The sequence below is a fragment of the Trichosurus vulpecula genome, chromosome 9 (genome assembly GCF_011100635.1).
Source record: "Trichosurus vulpecula isolate mTriVul1 chromosome 9, mTriVul1.pri, whole genome shotgun sequence".
Lineage (NCBI taxonomy): Eukaryota > Metazoa > Chordata > Mammalia > Diprotodontia > Phalangeridae > Trichosurus > Trichosurus vulpecula.
In genome coordinates this window covers 191060034-191085447 of record NC_050581.1, presented here as the reverse complement: position 1 = coordinate 191085447, position 25414 = coordinate 191060034, and the positions used below count along the sequence as shown (strand labels likewise).

At 49.1% G+C, this 25414-nt stretch overlaps 1 protein-coding gene across 1 annotated transcript in view; it reads left to right on the top strand.

Moving 5' to 3' along the window:
• ITGA9 (integrin subunit alpha 9) overlaps positions 1–25414 on the top strand; it is a 349120-nt gene that overhangs the window by 24834 nt on the left and 298872 nt on the right. The window contains exons 4-7 of the mRNA XM_036738550.1: positions 7293–7416; positions 16015–16082; positions 20377–20506; positions 24387–24472. Coding sequence (XP_036594445.1) covers positions 7293–7416; positions 16015–16082; positions 20377–20506; positions 24387–24472 — 408 coding nt within the window. The remainder of the gene's footprint in view (positions 1–7292; positions 7417–16014; positions 16083–20376; positions 20507–24386; positions 24473–25414) is intronic.

Sequence of the window (25414 nt, the reverse complement as noted above, 5' to 3'; positions counted from 1 at the left end):
GGGAAGCTATTGGAGCTTCTCCAGGGCAGGGGTTATTTTATTTTCTGTCTTTGCATCCCTAGGGTCTGGTACAGGGCTTGGCATGTTAGGGATGTGGTTGGTGCCTAATAAATGCTAGTTGAGGGACTGGTTGATTGCCATGGATAGGGATTGACTTATAGTTAGGAAGGACTGGGTTCAGATCCCACCTCACTTATGTGACCCTAGATAGGTCACTTAAACCACTCTGTGCCTTAGTCCCCTCATCTGCAAGATGGGGGGCATCGCACTTGATGGCTGGTTCTAAACGATAAATGAGAAACATTTATTAAACACTTATTGTATGGTGGAAGCCACTGAGGTTACAGATAAAGGAGCAAGGGGACTCCTGCCCTCAGGGAGGTCACATTCTAATGGAAGAGGTGGTGACCAGGGAAGGGCATCTCTGAGCCTGTGCTGGAGGGCACAGATCGTGTCCTTTTTTTTTTCTTTGTATCTCAGTGCCTGCTTGGTACACAGTCGGTGCTTACTAAATGCTTGGCTCATTGAATCCTAAGGTAGAAAGACAGGTACTAGCAGGGAGGTGCTGGTCTTGCTTCCTGTCAGGAGGACTCACAGTAGGGCCAGAGCAGCAAACAAGATCATTAAAGTGCTGTTGGTGTTGTTTGTCCTGTGTTCTCGAAGAGGACCGTGTCATCAGGGAGGTGAGGCCATGACTTGCAAGAGAATTGGATTTAAGTGAGACAGGGCCGTGTGAAGTCACCAGCCTCACCTTCACCTCCAGAGTCAGGTGGGCCCAGGGGCAAGATATAGATCAGGACGACTGAAGATGGCCCCAGATGCAGTGGGAGACCTTGGCCTTTCTAAACTAAGGTCTTTCCCAGGTCTTGGTTTGTCTGAGGCAAAGCCCATTCAGTGATTAAGGCTAGATGGGAAAAAGAGGCCATCAAGGGCAGAGCCAAACATCAGGGATGGACTAACCCAGACTGGGAGGGCTGAGGACTCACTTTGGGGATGAACTAAACCAGACTGGGGGTGCTGAGGACTCACCTCAGGGATGAACCAACCCAGACTGGGAGGGCTGAGAACTCACCTTAGGACTATTTTCTGGTAGCTGAGGGGTGATGGAAGAAAGGTTTAAGGCCAGCTGGTTCCTCTCTTCTTGAAAGGTCAGAACAGAGAGTTTGTTTTGTAATGGAGAAGGAGGGAGGACTGTAGTTAGGTATTTAAAAACAGATAGAACTTCCTTAAGTTGCTGGTTATTAAACCCTGCAGTGAGGAGCTCCATGGCATGCAGGTGTATCTATACGTGTGCCTTGTGGGGTGTGTGGTGTAGATATGTGCTACATGGATATATTCTCTGGAGTGGAGACCCCAGAGAGAGGCTGAGTCACTTCATAGGTCTTAGAGCAGCTGGGGGACAGTGGGAAGATTCCCTCCTCCTTCCTGTACCAAGCCGCCCTCAGGCAGCTCCATCTTCTGGGATGTCTGGGCACCTTGGGGGTGGGGATGGAGAGGGGCCCACGCTGGCCCCTTTTCATTATTGTTTAAAGGGGGCAGGGCCACATTGCTGACTCTGTCCTGGCCAGTCACAAATAGGAAGCCTGTCTTTATTGGGAAAAGACCCAAATGCTGATCCCATCTTCAAACCAAAGGGTCATGTGGATCCCCTCCTCCTTGCACCCCCCTGCCCCTGGCCAGCATGCAGCATGTGGTTCATCTTGTTTAGAGACCGAACCTTGAGCTGAGCTTGGCTCCCAGGCTGACAGCCTAGCTCTCTGAGAGAGGCCGTGTGGGGAAGGAGGAGGGCTCTCTCTGCGTTGGAGGGTCTGGGTTCCAGATAGACAGAGCACAGTCATCCACCTTCTGTCAGATCACCAGGAAGGAGAAGGAAGCGAAGAGGGTGAGCAGGAGGCTGTAGGGCTTTGACCAGGGTCTCGAAACCTGAGAACAGAAGCCTTATGGCAGCTGCCTTCAGTATTTGAAGGGCTCACTTGAAGAAGGGGAATTAGCTTTGTTCTGCCTGGCCCTAGAGGGGAGACCTTGGGAGCAAGTGGTGGAAGCTGTGATAATTTAGGCTTGATGTCAAGAAAAACTTCCTAAAACTGAGAAGGTACTTGAAGGTCCACGGACTCCTGCAGGGAGAAGGGGGTTCCCTGTACTACAGTGGCTAGCAAGGGCTAGACTTGGTGTTAGGAAGACCTGAATTGTGATCCTACTTCTGACACTGCCTATGTGACCTCCCTGTGCCTCAGTGTCCTCATTGAAGCCCTGAATTGAGGGTCCTGTGATCCTTTCCATGGAGGTCTTGGATCTAATGCTGGATAACTCTCTGCCAGGGTTCCCTTGTTCTGGAATGGTTTAGCCAAGATGGTCCCAGAGCCCTTTCCCTCCTCTGAGAATCTGTCACTCTGCCAGGATCCTTTGTAGTGAAAGTCACAGAATTTCACAGCTCACCCAGGGATGCTAGAATTAATTAAGCCTCTTACCAGTGAGGGTATGCTTGGCCTTAGCAGCCTCATGCTAAGAGATAGCCAGTGGGGCAGCAGAGAGACTGCTGGGCCTGGACCTGAGTTCAAATCCAACCTCAGGCACTTACTAGCTTCATCTCCCAGGAATCTCTGGGGCAAACCCTTCTTTTCTGCCAGACTGGTCTGCCTTCCCATTGCTCAGCAAACCTGCCCTGTGACTTTCTGCCTTTGTCCTCCTGGCTTGGAATATTTCCTATTCAATCTCTCAGAATTTTGTAGAACCAGGGTTGAGATCCCTAGCTGCAATGTGTGAGAGACCAGTGAGAAGTGAACATTTAAGACAGGTTCATAAGAGCTGCAGGGGGTGGGGCAGCCCTTTGGAAATGTGGCCAATGCTGGTTCTAAGGACAGAGGATTGGAGGGCACTGCCAGTCTGGGACGAGTCAATAAAGAACAGCCCATTGAAACTGGCCCAGCCAGTGCCCAGGGTATGATGCTCGGCCTGTCAGGTGCCTGCTGGGCCTTCTGTTACGTGGATGCTCCATTGTGAGGTGGGCCCTAATTTCCCCTCACATTCAGGCCCAACAAGATGGTAAACAATCCATTGAGAACTGGTGGGAACCTTCTCTTGGCCTTCAGTGTCACCTGGGCCATGATGGTCTTTGAGATCACAATGTAGGAATGTCACGGCAAGAAGAAATGGCATTTCTATTAATGGATTTTTTTTAAAAACCCAGACCTGTAATTTTGTTAGTATGGAAGGGTCCTGTTGTAGGGCCCTCTCTCTGCTTGTCCTCACTCAGAATCTTAGAGACTTCCCCCAGAGCACTGGAAGCCGGAGGGACTTGTCTGTAGTCCCCAAGTCAGCTTGTGTCAGAAGCAGAGTTTAGGAGCATGGGACCCCAGAAGCCTTCTAGCCCCAGCCCCTTATTTTATAGCTGAGGCCCAGAAAATTAAAGTGACATACCCAGGCCAACCTCAGGGTTTAAAACCAGGTCCCATATCTGCCCAACGGTGAAAAGGCTAACCCTCTTGGCTGGGTAAAAGCCACCAGACAAGTCAAGGAAGCTGACCCCGTTGGGAGGGAGCCCTCAGCTCCAGCAGCTGTGAAAGGCCTGGATGGAGGGTCCTCACTTCCTTCTGCAGGCCTTTAGCCCTGCCTCCTCCTCCTCAGCCTTCTGCTCCATCCTTCCCAAGCAGTGGCAGGATCCATGCCTCATCTATTTCATGGCTCTTTTGGGCTTTGGAGCTCAACCACATGACAGGAGGAACCTTGTGGCCTCGGAAACAGTGCCCCCCTGCTTGGGCAAGAGCGGCTGGTGCCCTTGCTCTGATTTTGTTCCCTGGCTTTCTCAGGGTTGTGTAGCTGGGCTTCATGCATGCATTTATCTCTGGTGAGGAAAGGGCAAAGACTTCCAATAGGCACAAACTGGTCACTGTCCCCTGTGCCTAGCACCGTGCTGCCCCCATAGTAGCTTGAATGGAATTGGGAGGGTCCGAGTCTCTGGAAATACTTCCCTGAGTTCTGAAAGAGCAGAGGGGAGGTGGTTGTCTTTAAATGCTTCTTGTCTCTCTCCCCTTGTCAGCCTTTTTAAAGGAAGTCTTGTCAGGCCCTAGAAATTGGGTCTCTGACCCGGTAACTCCCTTTCTCGAGGCCTCCTGTCTTCAGGGCTTGGCCAAGAGAGGTTGCCGGGTTCAGGGGAGGCGGATGTCCTTCCTGTTCATGTTCCTTAGGCCTCCTTTTCCACCCAAGGGGCTCCTTGGGAAAGATTAATGGAGTATTTAGTGCTAGGTAGAGGAGTTTCTAGGATTTCTTTTTGGGGGGGCCGGGAAACATGATGAAAAAGGGCAGAGGAGCATGAATGTGGATATTAAGATACTTTGTCTTTCCTCAGTGAAAGGCGCTCTGTCTTTTCTTTCCACAAGATATATTTAGAGAAACTTTATTTTGGTTCCACTTCCTCTGACTCTGGTTGCTGACCTTATGATAGGGGCTGGAGGCCATCTTAGTCTTCGGATCGGACATGGGAATCTTGGCCACCCCCCTGCCCCAATTTTTATCTGTCATTTTTGAAATAAATTGCTCATGGTACTTGAAATAAAGAAAATATGATGGGTGAGCATTTGTTGTTTAGTTTTTCAGTCATGTCCGACTTTTCATGTCCCCAGTTGGGGTTTTTTTTTTGGCAGAGACACTGGAGTGGTTTGGCCATTTCCTTCTCCAGCTCATTTTACAGATGGGCAAACTGAGACAAACAGGGTGAAGAGACTTGCCCAGGGTCACACAGTAACTGTGTGAGGGCAGTTTTGTAGACCTGGTGCCACCCATCTAGCTGAAGTGAGTAATTAAGGGCAATGGGTTTCTTCTTGTGAGTCTCAGAATGTATAGCCGCTTGTCAGGCGGCCATCATCAACATCCTCAGTCTAGAGACAGCTCGGAGACACGGTATTGAAGAACTCTAGGCTCTAGTGACTGAGGTGTCTCCTCTACTGTGCCCGCAAACTGTCGGATACTTGATTTACTTAAGAACTCAAGCACGGTGCCAAATGTTCATGAGCTATCAAGATGGGACCAGACATAAGACGCGCACATTTGCTCACGGCCATTTGACCGTGATGTATTTTTACAGTTCCCGTTGGTCTTCGTGGTGTTCTCGGCTCTTTGACAAGCAGGCTGTTTTAGCACCAAACAATCAGAATAGGAGGAAGGAAGACTGTTTACAATATGGGGGATAACAATACCCGGTTTTATCTCATAAAAACAACCACGTGAGCGTCAGAGGTTATGAATGAGTAAGGAAAGCAACGGACTGTGCGGCCCCAGTTAACAGAGGGGTGGCCTCTGACAAGGCAGAATCCAATCTGACTTCCTCCCTTCAGCCTTAGTCAGCTAGCTTTGATTAAGTGCCTTCTGCATACCGGGCACTGGGACACGGACGCAGAATCAAAGAATCTGTACTGTCAAAGGGTTTACGTTCTAATGGGGGAAAAATAAGCACATCTGCAACGAGGGATCAGTGTGGCCCAGTGGTGAGAGCTCTGGCCTTGGAGTCAGGAAGAGCAGTGTTCAAATCTTGGCTCAGATGCTTAGTATCTGTGTGACCCTGAGCAAGGCATGGAACTGCTCAGACCCAGTTTCCTTATCCATAAAATGAAGATTTATTTCATAGGGTTCTAGTGAAGATCAAGTTTTATATATGTATATGTGCATGTGTGTGTGTATACATGTGTACACACACGCATATGTACATATACGATTTTTTTATACAGACATGATTTTTAATATACCATATATAAAGTACTTGGTAAGCCTTAAAGTGCTATATAAATATGAGCTATTCTTATTACAGAATAAAAATATTCAAATACTCAAAGAGATCTCTGTCATTAGGGCATTTCTGCCAGCATTTCAGACTGTGACCTGTACGCGCCTGTCCGTGTATGTGATTTGTTATGCATGTCTTCACATAAGCTCACCACAGAGGGCCCTCCTCCTGTGCGGGCAGGCTTCCTCCCTTTCTCTCCAGTGGCTCTTCCTGGCCGTCCACCTTTCCATCTCTCACTCTTGCCGTATGACCACCCCATCTTCTCTTCCTGCGGTACAATTCCTTGATGATGTCACTTCTTTTTTGGGGTTCCTCATAGCTGATCAATCTCCAGGGTGAGCATTTACACCTTGGAAATGGACAAGAGCTGCAGATCGGGTCTTGATTTATCCTTGTGGATGGTTCAGACTTCAGGGTGTACTGAACATTTACCAGCAGCGCACCCTGTCTCATATGAGTGGGACCCTGAGTGGATAAGGAGGAAGAGCACAGGCGGGATTGCTTTTGGGAAACCGCAGAACTCTTTTACTGACCCCGGTCTTCCCTTAGTAGCCAATGTCAGTACTGACATTTTACCAGTGTTGGAACACAGATATGGTCAAAGATTTACTGATACGCAGGGCCCCACTCCCCACCTCCACCCCCGCCACCTCCCTGATCAAGGGTGATGGGGCAGCCAAAGCAGGCTGCAGCATAGAGCAGACATCAGGTGCACAGGAATCATAGTGCAATACAAGGTGGTTAGGGGGGTGGTGGCAAAAGGACACTAGCAGGTGGGGAAACTGAGGCCCAGGGCTTCCTAACTCTCAGGCTGGCTGCATTTCTACTACTTCATGCCCTCTCATTTAAAGTAGAAACAATTAATGTTTAATTCATGAAACTACCTCCTCGCCATGGGCTGACACCATATCTGTATTGTGTGTTGTTCATATTGGCAGAGAAAGAGCAAGACCCTTTGACAGAGAGCCAGGGATAATGCAGTGTGTCTCAAGCACATGGATGTGGAAAATATTCATAAGCCAACCTTAATCGTTTTGATTGATCAAATTGGATTGATTCGGTACTTTAAGAGCAAAATCTCTCCTAAATGAATGGGTCTCCCCATCCCCTGGTGGGAAGAGGGCTTGGCCTGCCTGCCTGGACATGGGTGCTTAGCCATCTGCTGGTCCTGGTTGTGTCTTGTGGACATAGCTGGCTGTTTTTTTGGCTGCCCTACAGTGTCCTGGAAGGAGAGTCTAGGGTACCTAATGCTAGAAGAAAGACCTCCCACCTCGGACATGTCTGGGGTCCTGGCAATGCTCACCTTAAGGCAATCTCGGAGGAATCCTGGTGATCAATTGAACTGATATCATTTGTGTGTGTGTGTTTGGGAGAAAGTGGCCCAGAGGGCTCCTCACTTCTTACTATGTCCAACCACTAAACATCTCAGAAGCCCCCTCTGTTATATCTGCTGCTTGGGGGGCTGTGGGTCAGGTGTGGCCTGCTCTGAATGCTTCTGTCACTGTCATCCCCACAGGCCTGTGCACATCGCTGGAAAAACATCTACTATGAGACAGATCACATCCTTCCCCATGGCTTCTGCTACATCATCCCTGCCAATCTCCAGTCCAAAGGCCGGACCCTGATCCCGTGCTATGAAGGTAAGGGATGACAGGTCCTCATGTTTCCCAGGGTTCTGCCCTTCTTGGCCTTTAATTCCCAAACTTGAGCTGGTGTTATGATGCTTGCCCTTAAATTGTCTTTGGGGAACACTGTAGTCACTTTTTTTAAGGTAATGTTTGTCCATATTTTTATTTTTAGATCTCTTTCATTTCCAAATGTATGCTTCCCCATCTCCTCTTCAGCTTGCATGGGGGCATTCTAAGGGACTCTATGGTTCTGGGGCCGAGGTCATTCCCAGGGTAATAAATAAGCCGGATGCCAAGAAGGCCAACGGGTCAGAGCAGAGGTCATAGAGGGAACATAGGGTGGGAGGCCGGAGATCATCTCTGACTCTGTCATCTTCAAGGTCAGGGAGCTGAGGCCCAGAGCCAGGAAGGGCACCAGGGTCAGCCAGTGAGCTGGGGGAGAGATATAAGGAGCAGGATTCAGGAATGATGCTTTCCCACAACCTTGGCCCGATGCCTGGCACGTAGAGGGTTTTCAGCACACACACTTGCTCAGTAGAGGGAGGATGCAGAAGAATCTTGTTTCACCAATGTGCCTTCGGTGTCCCTCCTCGCTCAGTGGCCCCCCTGGACCCCAGTAGGGAAGAGAGCTGTGGCATGGAGGAGAATTCAGATCCTGGCTTTGTCCTCCTTGGCCTAAGTTTCCTTTTCTGTAAGATTAGGGCAGTAGATTCAGTGATGTCCAAGGTTCTTTCTAGCTTTCAATCTACAATCCTCTTGGACCCTTGGATTGCTCTTAAAAAAAAAAACTGATGCTAAGTAGTTTTCTGGTGGTTTGCAAGAGTTACTATGCCCCTGAGAGCTCCTGGATGGCTCCTTTGGAATGACCTGGTTCCCAGGGAGAATTGGCTTGTTGTGTGCTGGCTTCTTGAGTCCCAGGTTAGTGTTTGGGTTGGTCAGAAAGCCCAGTCACTGTGTTAGGCTGGAGCGGCTCGGGAGTCTGAAAGCTCCTTGCACACCCTTTAGCAACGGCCTTCCTTTTTTCTTAGCCCAGAAGTCTCTCCTGCTGCTTATTTTCTTTAGCGTCCCTCCCTGCCAAGGGCCCTCAGGCTTCTAGAGCAATCTGAACAGACCCTTGTACTGTCTCACTTCACCTCTTCCAGGAAAGTCTGTTTCTGTCTTTCCTTTGTGTTTCTCCTCTTCCTTCCTGGGGTTTTCCAGGTTTTTCGGGCTGCTGAGGGAGAGGCCTTTAAATGCCCCACGTGTTGTACGTCTTCCTGTGCCTTGTGCCTCGAGGGCTCACTGGGCAGGATGCTTATCAGGAGGTGCTGGAAGAGAGAAATGTGGGGCCTTGTGATCCATGAAACAGACACCGCCAGAAACCGGCCACTGTGTGTTGATTCCTGGAGTCTGGCGGCCCGTAGAGGGGGGTCTGCTCGCTTTGCCTCCCCAGGAAGTTGGGGCAATCTCATTTGGTAGCAGAGAAGAAACTCATACCCATTGGAGTGGTAGCAGCCCAAGTGAAGATACACTGGGAAAGAAGTGAACGGGCTGATGATGGATATGGGAGTTGATGGCTCTTTAACCAGTCTAGCCAAGAAATCAGCCAAGAGCCTTCGCTTCCAAGGAGTGAAACAAAAGGGAGCCGATGTGCTGTGTCCATAGCATCCCCTGCACAGTCCAGGGGTGCTGGAAGGCTAGCAAACCACCCCAAATGGAATGACCCCTTAAGGGGCAGGTGGTCCCTCCAGGAATAATAACTGACAGAGAATGCTTTCAAGTCTACAAATCTCTTATTCCACATTGTCTCATTCGAGCCTCCCTGGGTACTATGGCAGTTATTACCCTCATCTGACAGGTGAAGAAACTGAGGCTTAGAGTCACCAGACTGGTCAATGCCATCTGGACCCAGGCCTTCTTGACTGGTCAGGTAGATTCTTGCATTTTAATCATTAACACTAATCTGTGGTAGGGGTCTTTCAGGGCCCATGGGTAGACGGGATCCCTGTTTTCAAGGGACTTACAGTTGAACGATTATATTTATATAATTAATACATAATTACATATAATATATAATTAATATATAACATAATTATATATATGATACATATAATCTATAATAATATGATAGCATTTGTATCTACAGCTCTTTAAGGTTGCAGAATGCTTTATATTTATTCGCTAAAAACCTTGTGAAACCCTGGGTACACGATTTGGTGGCTGTGTGGGGGATGGGTTGGAAAGGTTTGGAAAGGGGGAGGAGATGGAAGCCGGGAGCCCAATGAGGTGAAAGGTGATGAGGGTCTGAGAGCTGTATGAGTTGAGAGAAGGGGCCTGATGCGAGAGAGGTGGAAGAGGAGAGTCCACGAGACTTGGCCATCGATTAGATGTTGGCAACCCATGTGTAGGCATCGTGTCTTCCTCCAAATGATCTGTTCATCTTGCAGGAGAGGGTCTCACTTCAGGGAAGCTTAGATGATTTTTGTTTCTTCTCTAGTGGTGGCCAACGGCATTCTCATTTTCTTGTTCTGTGGTAGAAACCCATTGCCACAGCCCAGCCCATAAAGACAGCTATCACTTACTCTTAATGTGGAGAAATTCTTGGGGGCAGGAAACCAAAGGCTGGGCTGCTGTGGGCCGTCTTTAACCCCCGTGTCCATGATTAGAAGGGCTCAGTTACAGAAGGAGCCACACTGTGGGAATGGAGAATCCCAGAGTTCTAGTATTGGAAGGGATCATTCAGTCCAAACTCCTCAACTGAGGCCCAGAAGCCCAAAGAGGAGGGTGCGGTGGAGATCCAGACAGGAAACAGGGGCTTCCTCTCCCTGAGGCCCTGGGCTGGTATAGAAGGGTGGGTCACCTGAAGACACGGCCAGGAGGAGGCTCACCGCCATCCTTCTGAAAACATGGACTTGCCATTGTAAGGTCGGAATTCTGAGATGAGCTTCTCTGCCTGTCGGGAATGGGGGATGACCGACCAGTGCAAATACATGGAGGCAGGATCACTTTATGTAAATGATCTCCTCTGAGCCTTATCACCCAGTGTGGTAAGCACTAATCAGTTACTCATCTAGCATTTCTTAGGTGCCTCCTATGTGCCATGCACTGTGCTGGGCTCCAAGGTTACAAAGACAAAACCCCCAGATTTATTTAGATTATCTTCTACTCTGTAGATAAGGAATCTTGGCCTTAGGTTGGTCGTGGGATCACTGAGCCTTTGATTTAGTGCTTGAAGGCTCCTTAGAGGACATTGAATCCAACCCTTTCATTTTACAGATGGGGAAACTGAGGCAGGTGGCGGTTACATGACTTGCCCAGGGTCACAAGCTACTAAACGTTTGAAGCTAGATTTGAACTCAGGTCTCTCTGACTCCAGACCTAGAGCTCTATGCACTGTGCTAACTTACTGGAAAAAAGTCTGCCAGCCTTAGATTTCTTGGTGTTACTGAGTTTTGGCTGAGGTGGGCACATCTTCCATGCCTTTGTTACCCTGTGGTTCCTTTCACTGATCAACCAATAGTTCAGTCGACGATCATTTCTTAGATGCCTCCTATGGACCAGGCGCTGGGGCACAAGGATGGAGAATGAAAGCACCGCACTCTTGAGGAGTTACTGGTGGTCCTGGCACAGAGGTGAAGGGCAGCCCATTGCTCTCATATGAAGGTCGCTTGTATTATATGTAACAAGCCAGGGCCCAGGCTGTGCATCACGAGATCAGGGAGCAGAGTTGGAAAGGTCTGGTCTCTGTATTTCTTCAAACAGTAAAAACTCCCTTGTGTGGAATCATCACAGGGCTGGCCAGTATGAATCAATCAATCAACCCAGCAGCATTTGATAATAGCCTCCTCTATTGGCCTCTGTGCTAGGCCCTGGCATACCAAGATGAACATAACCAGCCCCTACCCTTATGGAGCTTACCTTCTATGGGAAGGGTGATAGCATTAAAAACATGGCGCCATTTCCCAAATATTATCTCTCTCAATCTCCTCCTGCCCTTCAGTTTGGGGAAACATGGTTCCCCGTTCAGTTGCAATGACTGTACCAAATACCCATGCTAATGGCTTAATTCCCAGGGCTGCCTGTGCAGCTGCATCTTATAATTGGGATGACATGTTTTTCATCCACTTTCCCTTCCTGTGTGGATGGTTTGGCCTCTATCACTGAAGGTGGAATGGACACAGTAGTAAGACTTCTGCAGACATAGCCAGCCCATGGAATCTTGAGTCTTGCTGTCAGTTTGTGTTTCCTTCAGAGCTTTTTCCACTTTTTAAAAATGCCCATTTCCAGTGGTTATGGAGTTCCAATTACTCATCATGGATTTGGATTTTCCACTCTCATTGTGAATTCAGAAATATTTTAAGGTTGGAAAGTTATTTTTTTCTTGCTGCTATTTTATTTCCTGGTTAAACTAAAATTACAAAACCATGAGAATATATTTATAAAATCCTCATTGAGGTGGCTGTTTCTTCAATTGTAACGAAGGTTAAAAACAAACAAAAAACCCAGACCTGTGAAATGAAGCCCAGGAGATAAATGGTTCGGGGCGAGTGAAGGTGGGGAGCCGCTCAAGCCACCTGCCTGGGCCACAGCAGGCCTGGACTGGCCTTGGTGGCCTCAGAATCCATCCTTTGGGCTGCCTGGTGCGGATGTTTGGCAACTGCTCCTTCCTTTTCCTATTTGTGCTCTGTCTAGAACGGAATCAGCCATCACCGTAACCAAATGGAACAAGACAGCGTGTCTTGAGTTGGGAAGATACAGAGTCTGATGATCCCAAGAGGGCCCCGGCCAGAGGAGGATTGGAACCCAAAGATCCTCAATCTTCAAGCTGTTCTTCCTCAACCATGACCCCCCACCAGCTCTTCCATAGAGTGCTGGACTTAGAACCAGATCTGGCTTCAGACAGTTGACTGTGTGACCATGGGCCAGTCACTTAACCTCTGTCTACTTCAGTTTCTTCTGTAAAATGGGGATGTTAGTAGCCCGAACCTCACAGGGTTGTGAGTAGCAAATGAGATAACATGGAGAGTGCTTTGCAAACCTTAAAGTGATATATAAAGCCTAGCTGCTAGTATTAACAATGGAATAGGTATTAATAATATTAAGTAGTATTATAAGAACTCAGCTTGTTTTGGAGTCGGAGGACCTGGGTTTGAATCTCAACTGTCCCCCTGTGAGTTCACCTCCCTGGGCTTCCCTTTCCAGGGCTGGGCTGGCTGACCCCTGAGCACCCTCCCAGCTCTGGGCCGGCGGCCTAGGAGCCACTGCCAGTTTCTCCTGTGGATTTCCCATGGTGCATCAGAGATAGTTTTTCCTTTCCTGTCTGAAAGGCCTGTTCTCAGAAGTCAGGGAGATAAGTGACAACCACAAAGTCAGATTCTCCCTCTTATCTGGACAGAGGAGATGTTCTTCCTGGTATGGAGGGAAATCTAAGGTTCCTTCCCATCCCTACAAAGCGCCTCCTATCCTAGGTGGGTCTGGCCTCACCGGGAATGAGGCAGGCTGCCCGTTGTGGGATCGGGAGCCAGCCTTGCACTGGGAGCCGGTGGGATGGGGAGCTGGGCATGCTTATTGTTTGTGGAGGAAAAGCCCTCCCTGGCAGAGCAGGGGACTGGAGAGCACACCCCGCCTCTCCCACCACCTCCACCCTGGTACTTCCTGGCCTTTTCACACTCTGTCCAAAGGGTTACTTGGGGCCATGGCCTCACCTAACTTTCTCACACTCTCTGCTTTGTCCACTCTGCAAAGTGGCACCTTAAGATACCTCTGCGTAGCTCTGGCCACATCTGCTCTGTCTCCCCTGTAGGTAGAGATGCGGGCTTCTTTAAAGGGCCTGGGCTGGCTGTCGCTGGTGGGAAGGAAGGCTTGCTGCTGAGGAAGGCCAAAGCCTCTTTCTCTTGTTACCATTTTACGTCTTTCTTTGACTACTCAAAGGTTTTAAATGTTTTATTGATATATTTTGTGTTTATATTTCATTTATATTATATATAATATATATAATGTCTTTGGTGTTTATTTTTTCCAAATCTGTCTTCCCCCTCTCCTGCCCAAAGAGTTAAGTGTGTAATCAAAGAAATAAAAGGGAGAGACAAAAGCAAGTTAGCAAAACTAAATCTGACAGTTTACAGAGGGTTCCACACCCACAGGTCCCCTCTATAAAGACAGGAGGAAGGGTTAGCATTACACACACACACACACACACACACACACATATTTCTGTGTTAAATTTAAAAATACTTAAAAAAATAGAAGTGGCTAGTGCCATGAGAGACCAGTGTTTTCTGTTCCCTTCCCAACCCATGAGTGGTGGGGAACGTGTCAACAATCTGAGGCCTGATTATCAAGACCCAGAGAAGGAAGAAAAAGGAAGGGAGAAACCCAGATAATGATGCAGAATTATAGCCCCTGCGAAGAGATAAAAGGGTATCTGGCATCCAGAGGGAGAGAGACTGGCCACAAACATACACCCTAGAAGCATTAAGGCTTGATGCATGTGGCAGTCAGTCAAGAAGCATTTATTAAGCGCTGGGGGTTAGTTACGGGTCCCACAAAAATGAGCCACGGCTAAAACCTGTTGTTTATTTCTCAGCCCCTTAATTGTGGTTCCTCTGAAATCAGCTTTTGCCTGGCTGCAATTGGCATCCCATTCTTTAGTTCCCTAAACATGACTTAAACAAATGCTTGCTATGTGTTAGGCTCTATACGAGGTGATGGAGATACAAAACCACATAAGACACAATCCCTGCCCTCAGAGAGCCTAGAGTCTAGTGGGAGAGCAAGTTGCCCACAGAGATGAGTGATGTGGCATCCAAGAAAGGCTGCTGTTCATTCTCGGTGGCATGAAGCGAGGTCTCGCACTAGGAATGATGGAGGCGGTGATTCCTTTGTCTTTCGAGGTAGTCAGTAGGCATTTATTCAGTGCTTACTGTGTGCCACTCACTTCTTCGGCGCCATTTGGGGTACCATCTTTTGGGAAGGACGTTGTCAAACCGAAGGGAGTACAGCAGGTTGTGGGAGGGCCAGGGGCACACTGCGCCGGGGGGCTGGCTTCAAGCAATCGAGCAGCCCTTTTGTAGGATGTTGAGATTTGTTCTACTCGTCCCCCCAGGGGAGAGCTGGGAGCAATGGGGAGACTTTCAGAGGAGCAGGTATAACTTCGCACACACACACCACAATCACCCAATCTTCCTCCAACTTAGAGGTCTCCACAAGGGCACAGGGCTACCTTTAATGGTAGTGAGCCCCCCATAACTGCAAAGGGGGGCTTTGGATGAGATCAGGGCACCCTAAACTGTGTGAGCTAGAAGAGGCCTTAGGTCATCAGAGGGTCACGGACTTAACACTGGAAGAGGGAGTAAGCACGTAGTAGGTGCTCTCTAGGTGTGTGTTGTCAGGTTTTTCCAGGATACCCTGTCCCGGATAATTCTTTTCCAGCAAGGCTGGACAGAGCCCAAGGACTTCTGCCTCTTGGACTGTCCCCCCCGCTTCCCCATTTTAGATTCTGAATTGAGATATTTGGAGGAGAAGCGGCCCACCCAAGGACATGTGGGTTGCTACTCATCGGAGGCCCTTCTGCAAGGCTCGATGACCCCTTGTTGGGTTTATTGTGGAGGTATGAGTTGGACTAGAGGGTCACTGAGGCACGGTGCTAAGGGAACCCAAGAGGCAGCCACAGGGGGCGCTGTGGAGAGAGATGCAGGCCCAGAGTCAGGAAGACCTGAGTTCAAACGCAGCCGTGGGCATGTACCTGCTGTGTGACCTTGGGCAAGTCACCTAACCTCCATTTGCCTCAGTTTGCTAAACTATAAAATGGAGATCATCAAAGCACTTACCTCACAGGGCTGTTGTGAGGATGGAATGAGATAATGTTTGTAAAGTGTGCTTAGCACAGTGCCTGGCACATAGTAGATGCTATATAAGTCCTTGTTCCTTTCCCTTCCCCTTCTTGATTCCTCTCTGAGCCTCAGTTTCCTCATCTGTAAACTGAGGGGTTGAATGTCTGGCTCTAAATCTTCTGACCCTGTGCCTGCTCCTTCTGGGAAAAACGGGGTCGCGGGTCAGGCTGCAGAGAGCGCTTTAAAGGCTAGTCAGCGCCCTTGGAGTCCAAAGCCCGAGGTTTGAGGCTCTCCTAGTGATGTGTGACCTCGGCTCAGCCTCTTACCCTCACTAAGACTCTGTTTCCTCACCCGTCACTACTGCACAGATTAGAGAGAAGGGGTTTTAGAAACCGTCCAGGCCAACCCTTTCATTTTACACATAAGGAAAGACAAATGACTCGCCAAGGTCTCACTGGTCATAAATGACAGGGGCTGGATTTGAACCCAGGTCCTCCCACGAACTCAGATCCAAGGAAGGGGTTGGACCACTGACCTCCAGAACCTCCTGTGGCTCTCGGTCTATGGCCCTTTCAGGACCACCCTGAGGATCTAAGGAGAGCTTGTAGGAAGCACATTCTAATCCCCTGCAATGCCCCACAGTGCTCTGAATGCGAGCCACCTTTCCGAGGCTGCTGGATGCCTCTGATTTCCCCCTTTGGCCTGGGGCATCGGAGGAGCCGTGAGCAGCCAGGGCTGAGCCCCACAGCTGGCACAGACTGACCCCTCTGATTTTCTCTCCCTGTTCTTTTCCATCTAGAGTATAAGAAGAAGTACGGGGAGGAGCACGGCTCGTGCCAAGCCGGGATAGCAGGCTTCTTCACTAGCGTGAGTATTGTCACAGGGTGTGTGGGGGAGGGGAGGGCAGAACCTCCCTGGGCCTCAGTTTCCTGATTTGTAAAAGGAGCATGTTGGACTTCATGGCCCCTAAACCTCTTTCTAGATCTAAGTCTACGAGTCTTTGACCCTTTGACCTCTCTGGGCCTCAGTTTCTTTGTCTGTGAAAGGAGGATTTGGTGGCCTCAAGGGTCTCTTCCAGCTCTAGCCTGAGCTTTGAGCCCCACTGAAACAAGCCTTTGGCTGTCCTGCTGGACAAAACAGCCAGGACCATGTGGGAGTGAGTGGCGCATTTCCATCGTGGTTTGGGAAGTCATCCTGGGTTGCCCTGGGGGTGCTGGGCAGGCCACCGTGGGGCTGTCCTCTGAGACAAGGCGTGGACTTCTTCTATGTGGCCTCCCAAGGCCGAGTGGCCCTTCTCCATCTCATTGTACAGGTGAGGAAACTGAGGCTGATAGGGTTCAATGACTTGCCCAGGGTCACACAGCTACTAGGTGTCTGAGGCAGGATTTGAACTTGGAAAGCTGAGTCTTCCTGACTGGGCACTGTGGCGCCCTCTAGCGGCCCAACAATTGGAGCCGTCCAAAGTCTGTAGGACCTCCTTGGGGATGTGGTAGATGTGGGGATTCTTGAGAAGGTGCAGTCAAGTCAACAGGTGCCTGCTGTGTGCCAGACACTCTGCTAAGTGCTGGAATACAAACACACAGGAAGAAAAGCCAGCCCCTGCCTTTGAGATGCTTCTAGTTTAATGGAGGAAAATAACCCAGTGGGGGTGGGGCAAGGTGAAAGAGCTGGGCTTGGGGGAAGGTGCACATTGTGGACGGCATCTAGGAGGGGGATCCAGAGTGCAGCCTTACATGGAGGCTGGATTTCCCAGCCTCTGAGCTCCCGGTCATGATAGTCCTGTGGATCAGGGCAGGCAGCTCACCTGTTTTCTCTTGCAGTTCTTGGACTAAGTGATTCTTCTTGCTCAAAGCTGGCCATTCATGTCTTTGGTTGTATGTTCCTTCATGCACAGAAACGTACGTTGTATGTCTATCTGTGTTTAAAGGAAAAAGCCTTTAAAATCATAGATGCTTTTTTTGGCGAGGATCAAATAAGAAAATGTTTGTAAAGGGCTTTTCAAACTTTTAGCTGCTCTGGTGGCTTAAGAGCTGGGCTCTAAAGGAAAAGAGTGACCCCCCCAAGCTTGTCCTTGAAACCCCCCAGCACCTAAAGGTGCCTCATTCTCCCCAGGGACAGCTCAAGGTGTTGGGCTGTCCCTCCTGGCCTCCAGCCTTCACTTCTGCTCCCAGCGGGGGCTCTCACCTAGCAGCTTCACGGTCCTAGCGACCCGGCATTGGGGGCTGGCTTGCCGGGGATGCCAGGCAGGGGTACTTCAAGGTGAGGCCCGGCAAGGTGGTGGCTGGGACACGGCCCCTTCCCTTTGGCCAGGCAGAGGCAGCTGTTTCCTGGCCTCTCTGCGCTTGGCAGCTGCTGTGGGTTCCCAGGCTCTCTCCCTCCCTTAGTTCTGCCCTTTGTTCCAGAGATGCCTTTGAACTCTACTCCCCGCTCTTGGACCTCAGCTGTTCTGCATGGAGCAGGAAGCTTGGATAAATGGGGGTCAGCTTGTGCCTTCAGCATGCTGCTCACCCTGGGGGGGGAGGTGAGGTGCTTCCACCAAGGGGCTGGCGCTCACCTGGTGCTAAGCTTGGGAGTCATGGCAGTGCCACCGCTCTGAACAGCCTGTGACTGAGGCCCCTTAACACCTGCTGGGCTGGAGGCTGCTCGCCTTGAGGTTACTGTCAGTCTGCAATGTGTGACTAGTAGAAAGGACCTCTGGGGTGTTGGCTTTGGTTGAGGACACGTAGGTGGGGACTTGTTGGGTTCCATTTCATTACTGTTTGGAGATTAAATTTTATTTTTTCCATTTAACAAGCATTTATTTTCTGCTCCCATCCCTAGGCAGGGGGGACCCTCCTACACTTTTCATTATCCATCCTCTAGAATTAGTGACCAGCCATGATTCCAGAGACCACTGATGAGTGGTTCTGACAGAGACATTGACTTCAATGTGCAGTCTAATTCAACAAGCATTTATTAAGTACCTACTGTGTGTGAGGCATTGGGCTAGCGGCCCCCACATGCCAAGACAAAAATAAGATAGTTATGCCCTCAGGGAACTTCTGTGTGATGGGAGCTTCTGCTTCCAGAGCCAGAGGGCGGAAGCTGTAGAAAGGGGCTGAGGTGTGTGTGTGCTGGGGCAGTGTGGTGGGTCTGGGGAGATCACACCTGCTTCCTTCAGTTCTTGGAAGGCGAGGGGGGGAGTCCATGGGAAAAAAGGAGCAGATTTATTTTGCTGGGCCCCGGTGCGCAGAGGTTTGTTGTAATGAAAAGCTCCTTCGCAGCCCTGGGGCTGGTGCTGGCTCACAAGGTGGTGGGCTGGGATGTTGTCAGAAGGTCTTCTTCTCTTGGGGAGGAGGCTTCTTGGCCTCTAAGGGCCACACTGTCTCTAGAGCTATGATCCTAAGTCCCCTTACCTCCTGGGCCTCTGTCTCCTCATCTGTAAGATGTAGACGTTGTGCTGGATGTGCCTCTGATGTCCCAGAGGACCAGATTGGTGATCCTCTGCTGCTTAGGAGGAAAGGAGGAGCCCTTCTTGACAGATCCTGGTGATGTTTGGCACCCTCCAAGCCTCCTTCCCCTGTGGCCCCCCCCCCCTCACCAGTTTTGACTGAACACCAGGGGCCTCTCTTTCCTCTCCATTATTGATGTCACACTGGTCATGGGCTTGAGCACAGGGTAGGATGTCCCAGCCTAATGCAGCTGGGGATCCCTTGGGATGAAGCCACAGGGGGAAGGAAGGTGCCGGCCATTTGTCACAGGGGGCTTCCTCTGTAGAGCGTGTCCTCCCAGGCCCTCGGGATGACAGTTTCATACACGCTGATCCCCTATTTGCTCCTTCCTGAATGATCAGTGGTGAATCTTATCTGGCGCCCTCTCCCATTCTGCTTCTCACGCTCCCTCAGTGCTGGGCACTGCATTCAAAGCTGCGTTTCCTTCCTGCTCTGGCCTCTTTTCCACTTCCTCTTTAATATCGCTGCTCCCAGTGATGGGCTCTGTGTGTCCCTTTTGAGGACACGATTTCACAGGCCCATGTACTGTTTCGGATGACTTTGGGAACTGGCATCTGGGTTAGAATTCAGGGCTCCAATCCTGGCACTGTCACCGACGGCCTGGGAGACCTTGGGTAAATCATTCGGCCCCTCCAGGTCTGTTTCCATATCTGTCAGATGATGGAGTTAGATTAGATAACCCTGAGGCCCTGCCAGCTCTAATGCTGGGCTCCAATGCCATATTGCTTTGTATGGAGCCTCATTTTGCAGGGAACTTTCACAGGAGCCCTCTGATTTTATAGATGGGGAAACTGAGGCCCAAAGAGGTTATAGGACTATAGATTGAGAGGTGAGAGGTGCCTCATCTGATCCAACCTCATCTTTTTTGTTCGTCTTTTTAAAAGACTTGAGCCCTTTGGGATTAGTTCATTTCTGAAACGTATTTGACATTTTTCTGCCTCCTCAAACAGAGTGCCCTGAACAGAACCTTCTCAGGTGGGCGCGTTTATTGGGCCAGCCTGTGATAGTGACACACACCCTCAGGACCCATTGAGTTCTGTGGGGATCCTTGTCCTCCCTGCACCATGAGGCTGTTGGGAAGAAAGCGCATATGAGCACTCTGGGAATGTGCGTGGTTGGCCTTGCTAAGCTGTGTCTACGGGCAAGTCATTTAACCTCAGCGTCCTCGTCTGTCAAATGGGGTGACGTCCCTGAGAGTTCCGAGGTGCCCTGTGCTTGGTCTGGACTTGTCGTCACCATTCCTTTCATCAGCATCAGACCATCCAAACAGAGCTGTGGGGGGTCCCTTCAAAATCGTCTAGTGATGACACTAAGGACTGCTTACCAGGTCATCGACCCGGGATTTGAACCCAGGCTTGCTGTCTCCAAAGCCAGCATTCTTTCCACTGTATCTTGCTCGTTTTTGACGTTTCATTGTTGTGTGATTCTGGAGCACTTTCCATAGTGAAGGCTGAGAAGTGGGATGGAGTCTGGGCTCCTGCCATTTTAAGCCCCTCATGAATTCTCTGCTCTCGCCCATGTCCCCCGACCCCTCTGGTCCTCAGGCTGCTGTGATGTCATTTGAAAGGACAAAGGGCAAAGCTCCGTCATCAGTTCTTGGTGGTAGTTCTGGGCTCTCGCCATGCCCTGCCAGACTTTTATTCCTCTTCCTGTGTGATTCTCTTCTCCAGGAGCTGGTTGTAATGGGAGCTCCAGGTTCTTTTTACTGGGCGGGGACAGTCAAGGTCCTGAACCTCACAGACAACATGTCCTTCAAGCTGAATGATGAGGCCATCATGAACCGGCGTTACACATACCTAGGTGAGTGGCCTGGGGGTGGGGGGTGGAGTCATGGAGGCTGCTGGGAAAAGTGGGTCTAGAGCTTTCAAAGGACCATTCCACCAATTCGGGTCCAAGGCCTCTTTAAAACACGAGGTTTCCACTAAGTCAACTTTTGAAGAGTCGCTTGGTGCTTTAGCCCAATATTCCCATCTCCAGGATGGTCAAGGGCTGAACCGAGGCTGGGAGAGTCAGTAAGAAGACAGACCCCTAAGTCCACAAGGATGCTGCTGTCTTCTCTTCTCACTTAGCCATCCTTATAGGCATGTATTACTTTTTTATTGGCTATAATTGTATTTGGAGGAGGATCATCATTCATTGTTCCTCCATTTATTCATTAAAGAAATGCTTGATCCTTATGCAGAGTACTTTGCCAGACAAGAATGGGGAAGTACTAAGCTTAGATAAGGAGTGGTCCCTGCCTTCATAGACCTTGCACAGTCTAGGGGAGGGAAAAGCTACAAAACAGATAACTGCATTATACCCAAGGGCATCAGAGAGAGGCAAAGCAAGGTCCCTGTGAGGTCTGGGAAGACTCTCACTGACCAGGGGGCCAGAGAAGGCTTTTCTCCAGGTTTTGAGATAGACTTTGAAGGATGGATAGGAATTCAACAGACAGAGGTGGGCAGTGAAGACATTCCAGTCCAGAGGCTAGTAAAGGCAATAGTCACCGTCTAAGAGACACAGAGTGGTCCAGTTTAGTTGGTGTGCAGCAAGTGTGGAGGGAAGTGGTCTGGGCTCAGGCTGGACAGATAGGATGCTGCCAGGAGGGCCTTAAAAGCCAGGCAAAGGAGTTGGAACTTTTTTTTGTTGGATCTAGGGAGCTGTTGAAGGTTGATGAGGAGAGTAGTATCCAGATCTCTGTATAAGACAGATTATTTAGGGAGTGGTATAAAGAATGGCTTGGAAAGGGAAAAGTGTAGAGATGAAAACCATTGGAAGGCTTTTGTAGTAGTCCAGGCAGTCAATGAGGGACCGTGCTTGTTTGGGCACAGTGGGAAGACAGAAAGCTGAGTGTGCAGGGGGTGCTGGGAGGGGCAGACATTCAGAGGGCCAGAGCTTCCAGGCTTAAGTCACTCGATATTTATGGTCAAATGCAGCAAATGTTCACCTCTAAAAATAATGTGGTGGCATCCTCCCACTTTCCACCAGGCATCTATTTGGGTTTCAAAGGGAACCCTTTAGGCTGGTTGGAAATAGAGTGTTAAGAGGTAAAAGCCGTCCTGATGGACAGCAAGCCTGATGCCAAGCTGTAATTAGGGATGCTCATCATGGACTTCCCTTGTTTTCCCAAACCTTTTAATCTTCCTAAATGAAAAAGAAGCCGGCAGGTGCCCCTCAGTAATGGTGATGGGCCAAATGCCTGTGCATGCAGGGAGACAGACACACACACACACACACACACACACACACACATACGCACGCTGCAGGAATTACAGGCTTCTGTTCTTTCATCATCTTTCAGCAGTGAATTAGAAAGCTCCATTTAGGACAAGTTCATCAGAGGTGGCCCCAGTACTTAACAGGACTGTAGGTGACTTTTAATGGGAGTAGGGAACTTTTCTCTGTTTTGATCAAACATTTTAAAAATATCATTTCCTTTGAAAAACAGTGAACACCAATGCTTAGGGCCCGCTGGCCGCCAGTGGCGCTTCCTCTGTGGGAGCAGAGAGCCTTCGGGCAGTCTGACAGTGCCGTTCTCATGTCTCACATGGAACGCCTCAGATTTCTTCTCAGAAGAAGGTGGGCTATGATTGGGGGCCTCCACTCTCCTAGGCGCTATCTGCTGGGCTGTTGGAGCAAACCAATCACTAATTTATGCTAAGATTTGAGTCAGGGAAGGAGGAGCAGAAATCTCGGCCGTCACCTGGAACCGTTAGTCTTGGGCAGGCCTTTTCATCCTGCTCTTTTCTGCCCTTTATTGGAGGACAGTCCCAGCAGCAGAGTCTGGCTGTTGTCTGAGGGTGGCTGAAGGGCTCGTCACCAGCTGGCCGACCACTTGATGGTGACGTTTTTTGGCCAAGTGACTCACACTTTGTTAAATCAGATAAATTTAACAACAGAGAAAGGTTCCTGATGATCAGCTAAGTTCTTACCATCACCCTTTATGTTAGTATGGATAACATACGTGTTTGGAAAGAGCTTTGAAAGAAATCTGCCGGTAGGATAAGAATGGGGAAACAGAACCTCAGAGTTACGTCGGTTCTCAGACTACTCGTCTTCACTGTCTTCCGAATGTCCAAGTCAGTTCAACAAGCATTTATTAAATGCCTCCTGTGTGCCACACATTGAGTGTAGAAAGACAAAAACAGGAACATTCTTTGCCCTCAGAAAACTCCCACTTTACTGGGAGGAAATAACATATGTAAATCTCAAGCATACAAATGAAGTAACACATATGCAAACCAACATGGACGCAGATCTCCGATATGAAAATGAACTAACGTGTATGCAAATCACAATGGATGCAAATACTAGTCAGTCCATTGATGAACATTTGCTAAGAGCAGACTGCATACCAGACACTGGTCAAGCAAATGGACTGTAGTAAGTACAGTTATCCCCTCCACATCTTGACTTTCCCCATGGCGGTTTCTCTATATTGAGATGAAGGTTGGCATAAGAAATTAAATGGAATTTTGTGGGAGTTTTGTGGAAACTGCAGATGACATGTAAAGACCAGCAGCCGACACAGAAAAAGTTTGGAAACTTAGGAATGCATAAAATAGATTTTTCATATGATATTAATATTATTAATAATTATTAAATATATGATCTAAATATATTTCCATATATTATATACATGATATAATTATATGTAATAAATGTAACTACATAAATAATAATGTTAATATTATATAATGTCAACATATTTTATCTTTTAATATCATAATATTTCAGACTTCTTTCAAAGGGAGGGCCAAAAAGTTTGACAGGGATTTTCTAGACTCTGACGCCTGTGTCCCTAACCCCTGAGATGGGCAAGCAAGGGATAACTGTATACCTAAAGTAAATAAGTAAATAGAAGAGGATTCTGTCTGACGGGGAAGTGCTGATAATTGTTGACGTCAGGAAAGGCCTCTTGTTGGAACTGAGGCTTGGAGGGAAGTAAGAGCTTCCAAGAGGCAGAGGTGAGGAGTCAGCAATAAGCATTAATTAAGCACCTACTGTGCTCCAGGCACTGTGCTAAGTGCTGGGGATACAAAGAAAGATAAAAGACAGTCTACACTCAAGAAGCTTGTAGTTTAATGGGGAAGCCAACATGCAATAACAAGGTATTCCAGGCCTGGGGCACAGTTTGTGCAAATGCATGGAGGTGGGAGGTTGATTGGAGAAAATGACAAGGATGTCCGTTTGCTTGGGATACAGAATGTGTGAGGGGGCATCATGAGAAAGAAGAAAGGAGATGGAGAGGAACCTTCAGATGAAATTAGGACTTGTTGAAAATTGGCTGAACGAGACTAATTTTTTCAGGCTGGAAACAATGTCCAACCTATCTGAAAACTGATAGAAGGAATGACGTGATCAGGCCAGAGACAGGCATTTTCCCCCTCCTGCCCAGGCTGCAGCCTTATTCTTGCTTGGGCTCATCTCAGGGCCTGTCTTTGTTTCAAACATGGAGCTCTTGTTTAAAGCCTTACATTTTGTTTCAGCTCTCCCTGTCTACCACTCAAAGTCCTCCCTCATGCCATGATGGACTCTCCACCCCTGCCTGCTTCCATGGATTCACGGCATTTCTGCTGCCTGGTTACCTTTGGTGTGCAGCTGGGGATTTAGGTTCAGACAAAGCGGAGGCTGCTTTGTAAACGTATTGACTCATTTTTCCTCCTACCCCTTCTGTCTCGATTTTGTTTTCTCTCAGGATACGCGGTGACCGCCGGTCATTTTGTACAGCCGTCCTCCACCGAAGTGGTAGGGGGAGCCCCTCAGGACGAAGGCATCGGAAAGGTGGGGGCAGGGAGCAGTAAAGAGGGATACAGCTGGGTGGTCTCCAATCTGGTCCTCTTCTTTTGCCCAGAGGTGGCCCTGAGGCCTCTATGGCTATGCCACCATAAACCTTGGGTGAATCTGCCGTAGGATTTGAACCTGGGTGTCCTGACCCTGAATCTAACGCCCTGTCCACTGCAACCTGTTGCCTTATGTTTTGGGTCTGCACATAAACCTGGGTGATGGGCAGGGCATGAGCATGAGATCCAGCCCCAGCTACACCTCTGAGAATGAAGCTCGCTAATCAAGGTCAGTAGCCCCCAAAGCTCTCAGGCCTCTCCAGTGCTAAGGCCAATATAAGGGAGTGTGCATATACTTTCCAGTGACTTTCACGGGCTCTGTGTGGATCATGGCGTGAGGAAATAAGAATAGCATTTAAGACTATCTGACCTTAGCTACATTGCTTGGGGTGCCTTCTAAGTGGGGCTCTGAAGTTGTCTAGTAATTCAGTTCAGTTTGATAAGCATTTATTGAGTACCTACCGTGTGCCAGGCAATGTGCATATGACCAGAAACGAAAATGAGACTGGCCTTGCCTTCCAAGAGCTTACGGAGGGGACAGGGACAACAGGTACACAGACAGTTATAGACAAAGTCATTTGGCATATTTTATTGAGTTGTGGCAGTGTATTCATAGTGAGAGAGCCCACTTAACCCATGGGAATATTCATTCATTCATTCATTCACTCATTCATTCATTCATGTATTTGCCAAGGCTTCTTAGGTATCAGCCTCTGGCTGGGGCCTACCTTCAGGGAGCTCCTTTAGGTGGGTGAGTGGGAGGGAGACAGCACATACACAGTGAGGAAGATACACAATTTGTACATGATAAATACAAAGCAGTTTCTGGGGCTGGTGGTGGAAGTTGGGCACATTCCCCATGTAGGTATCATGTAGGGGGACT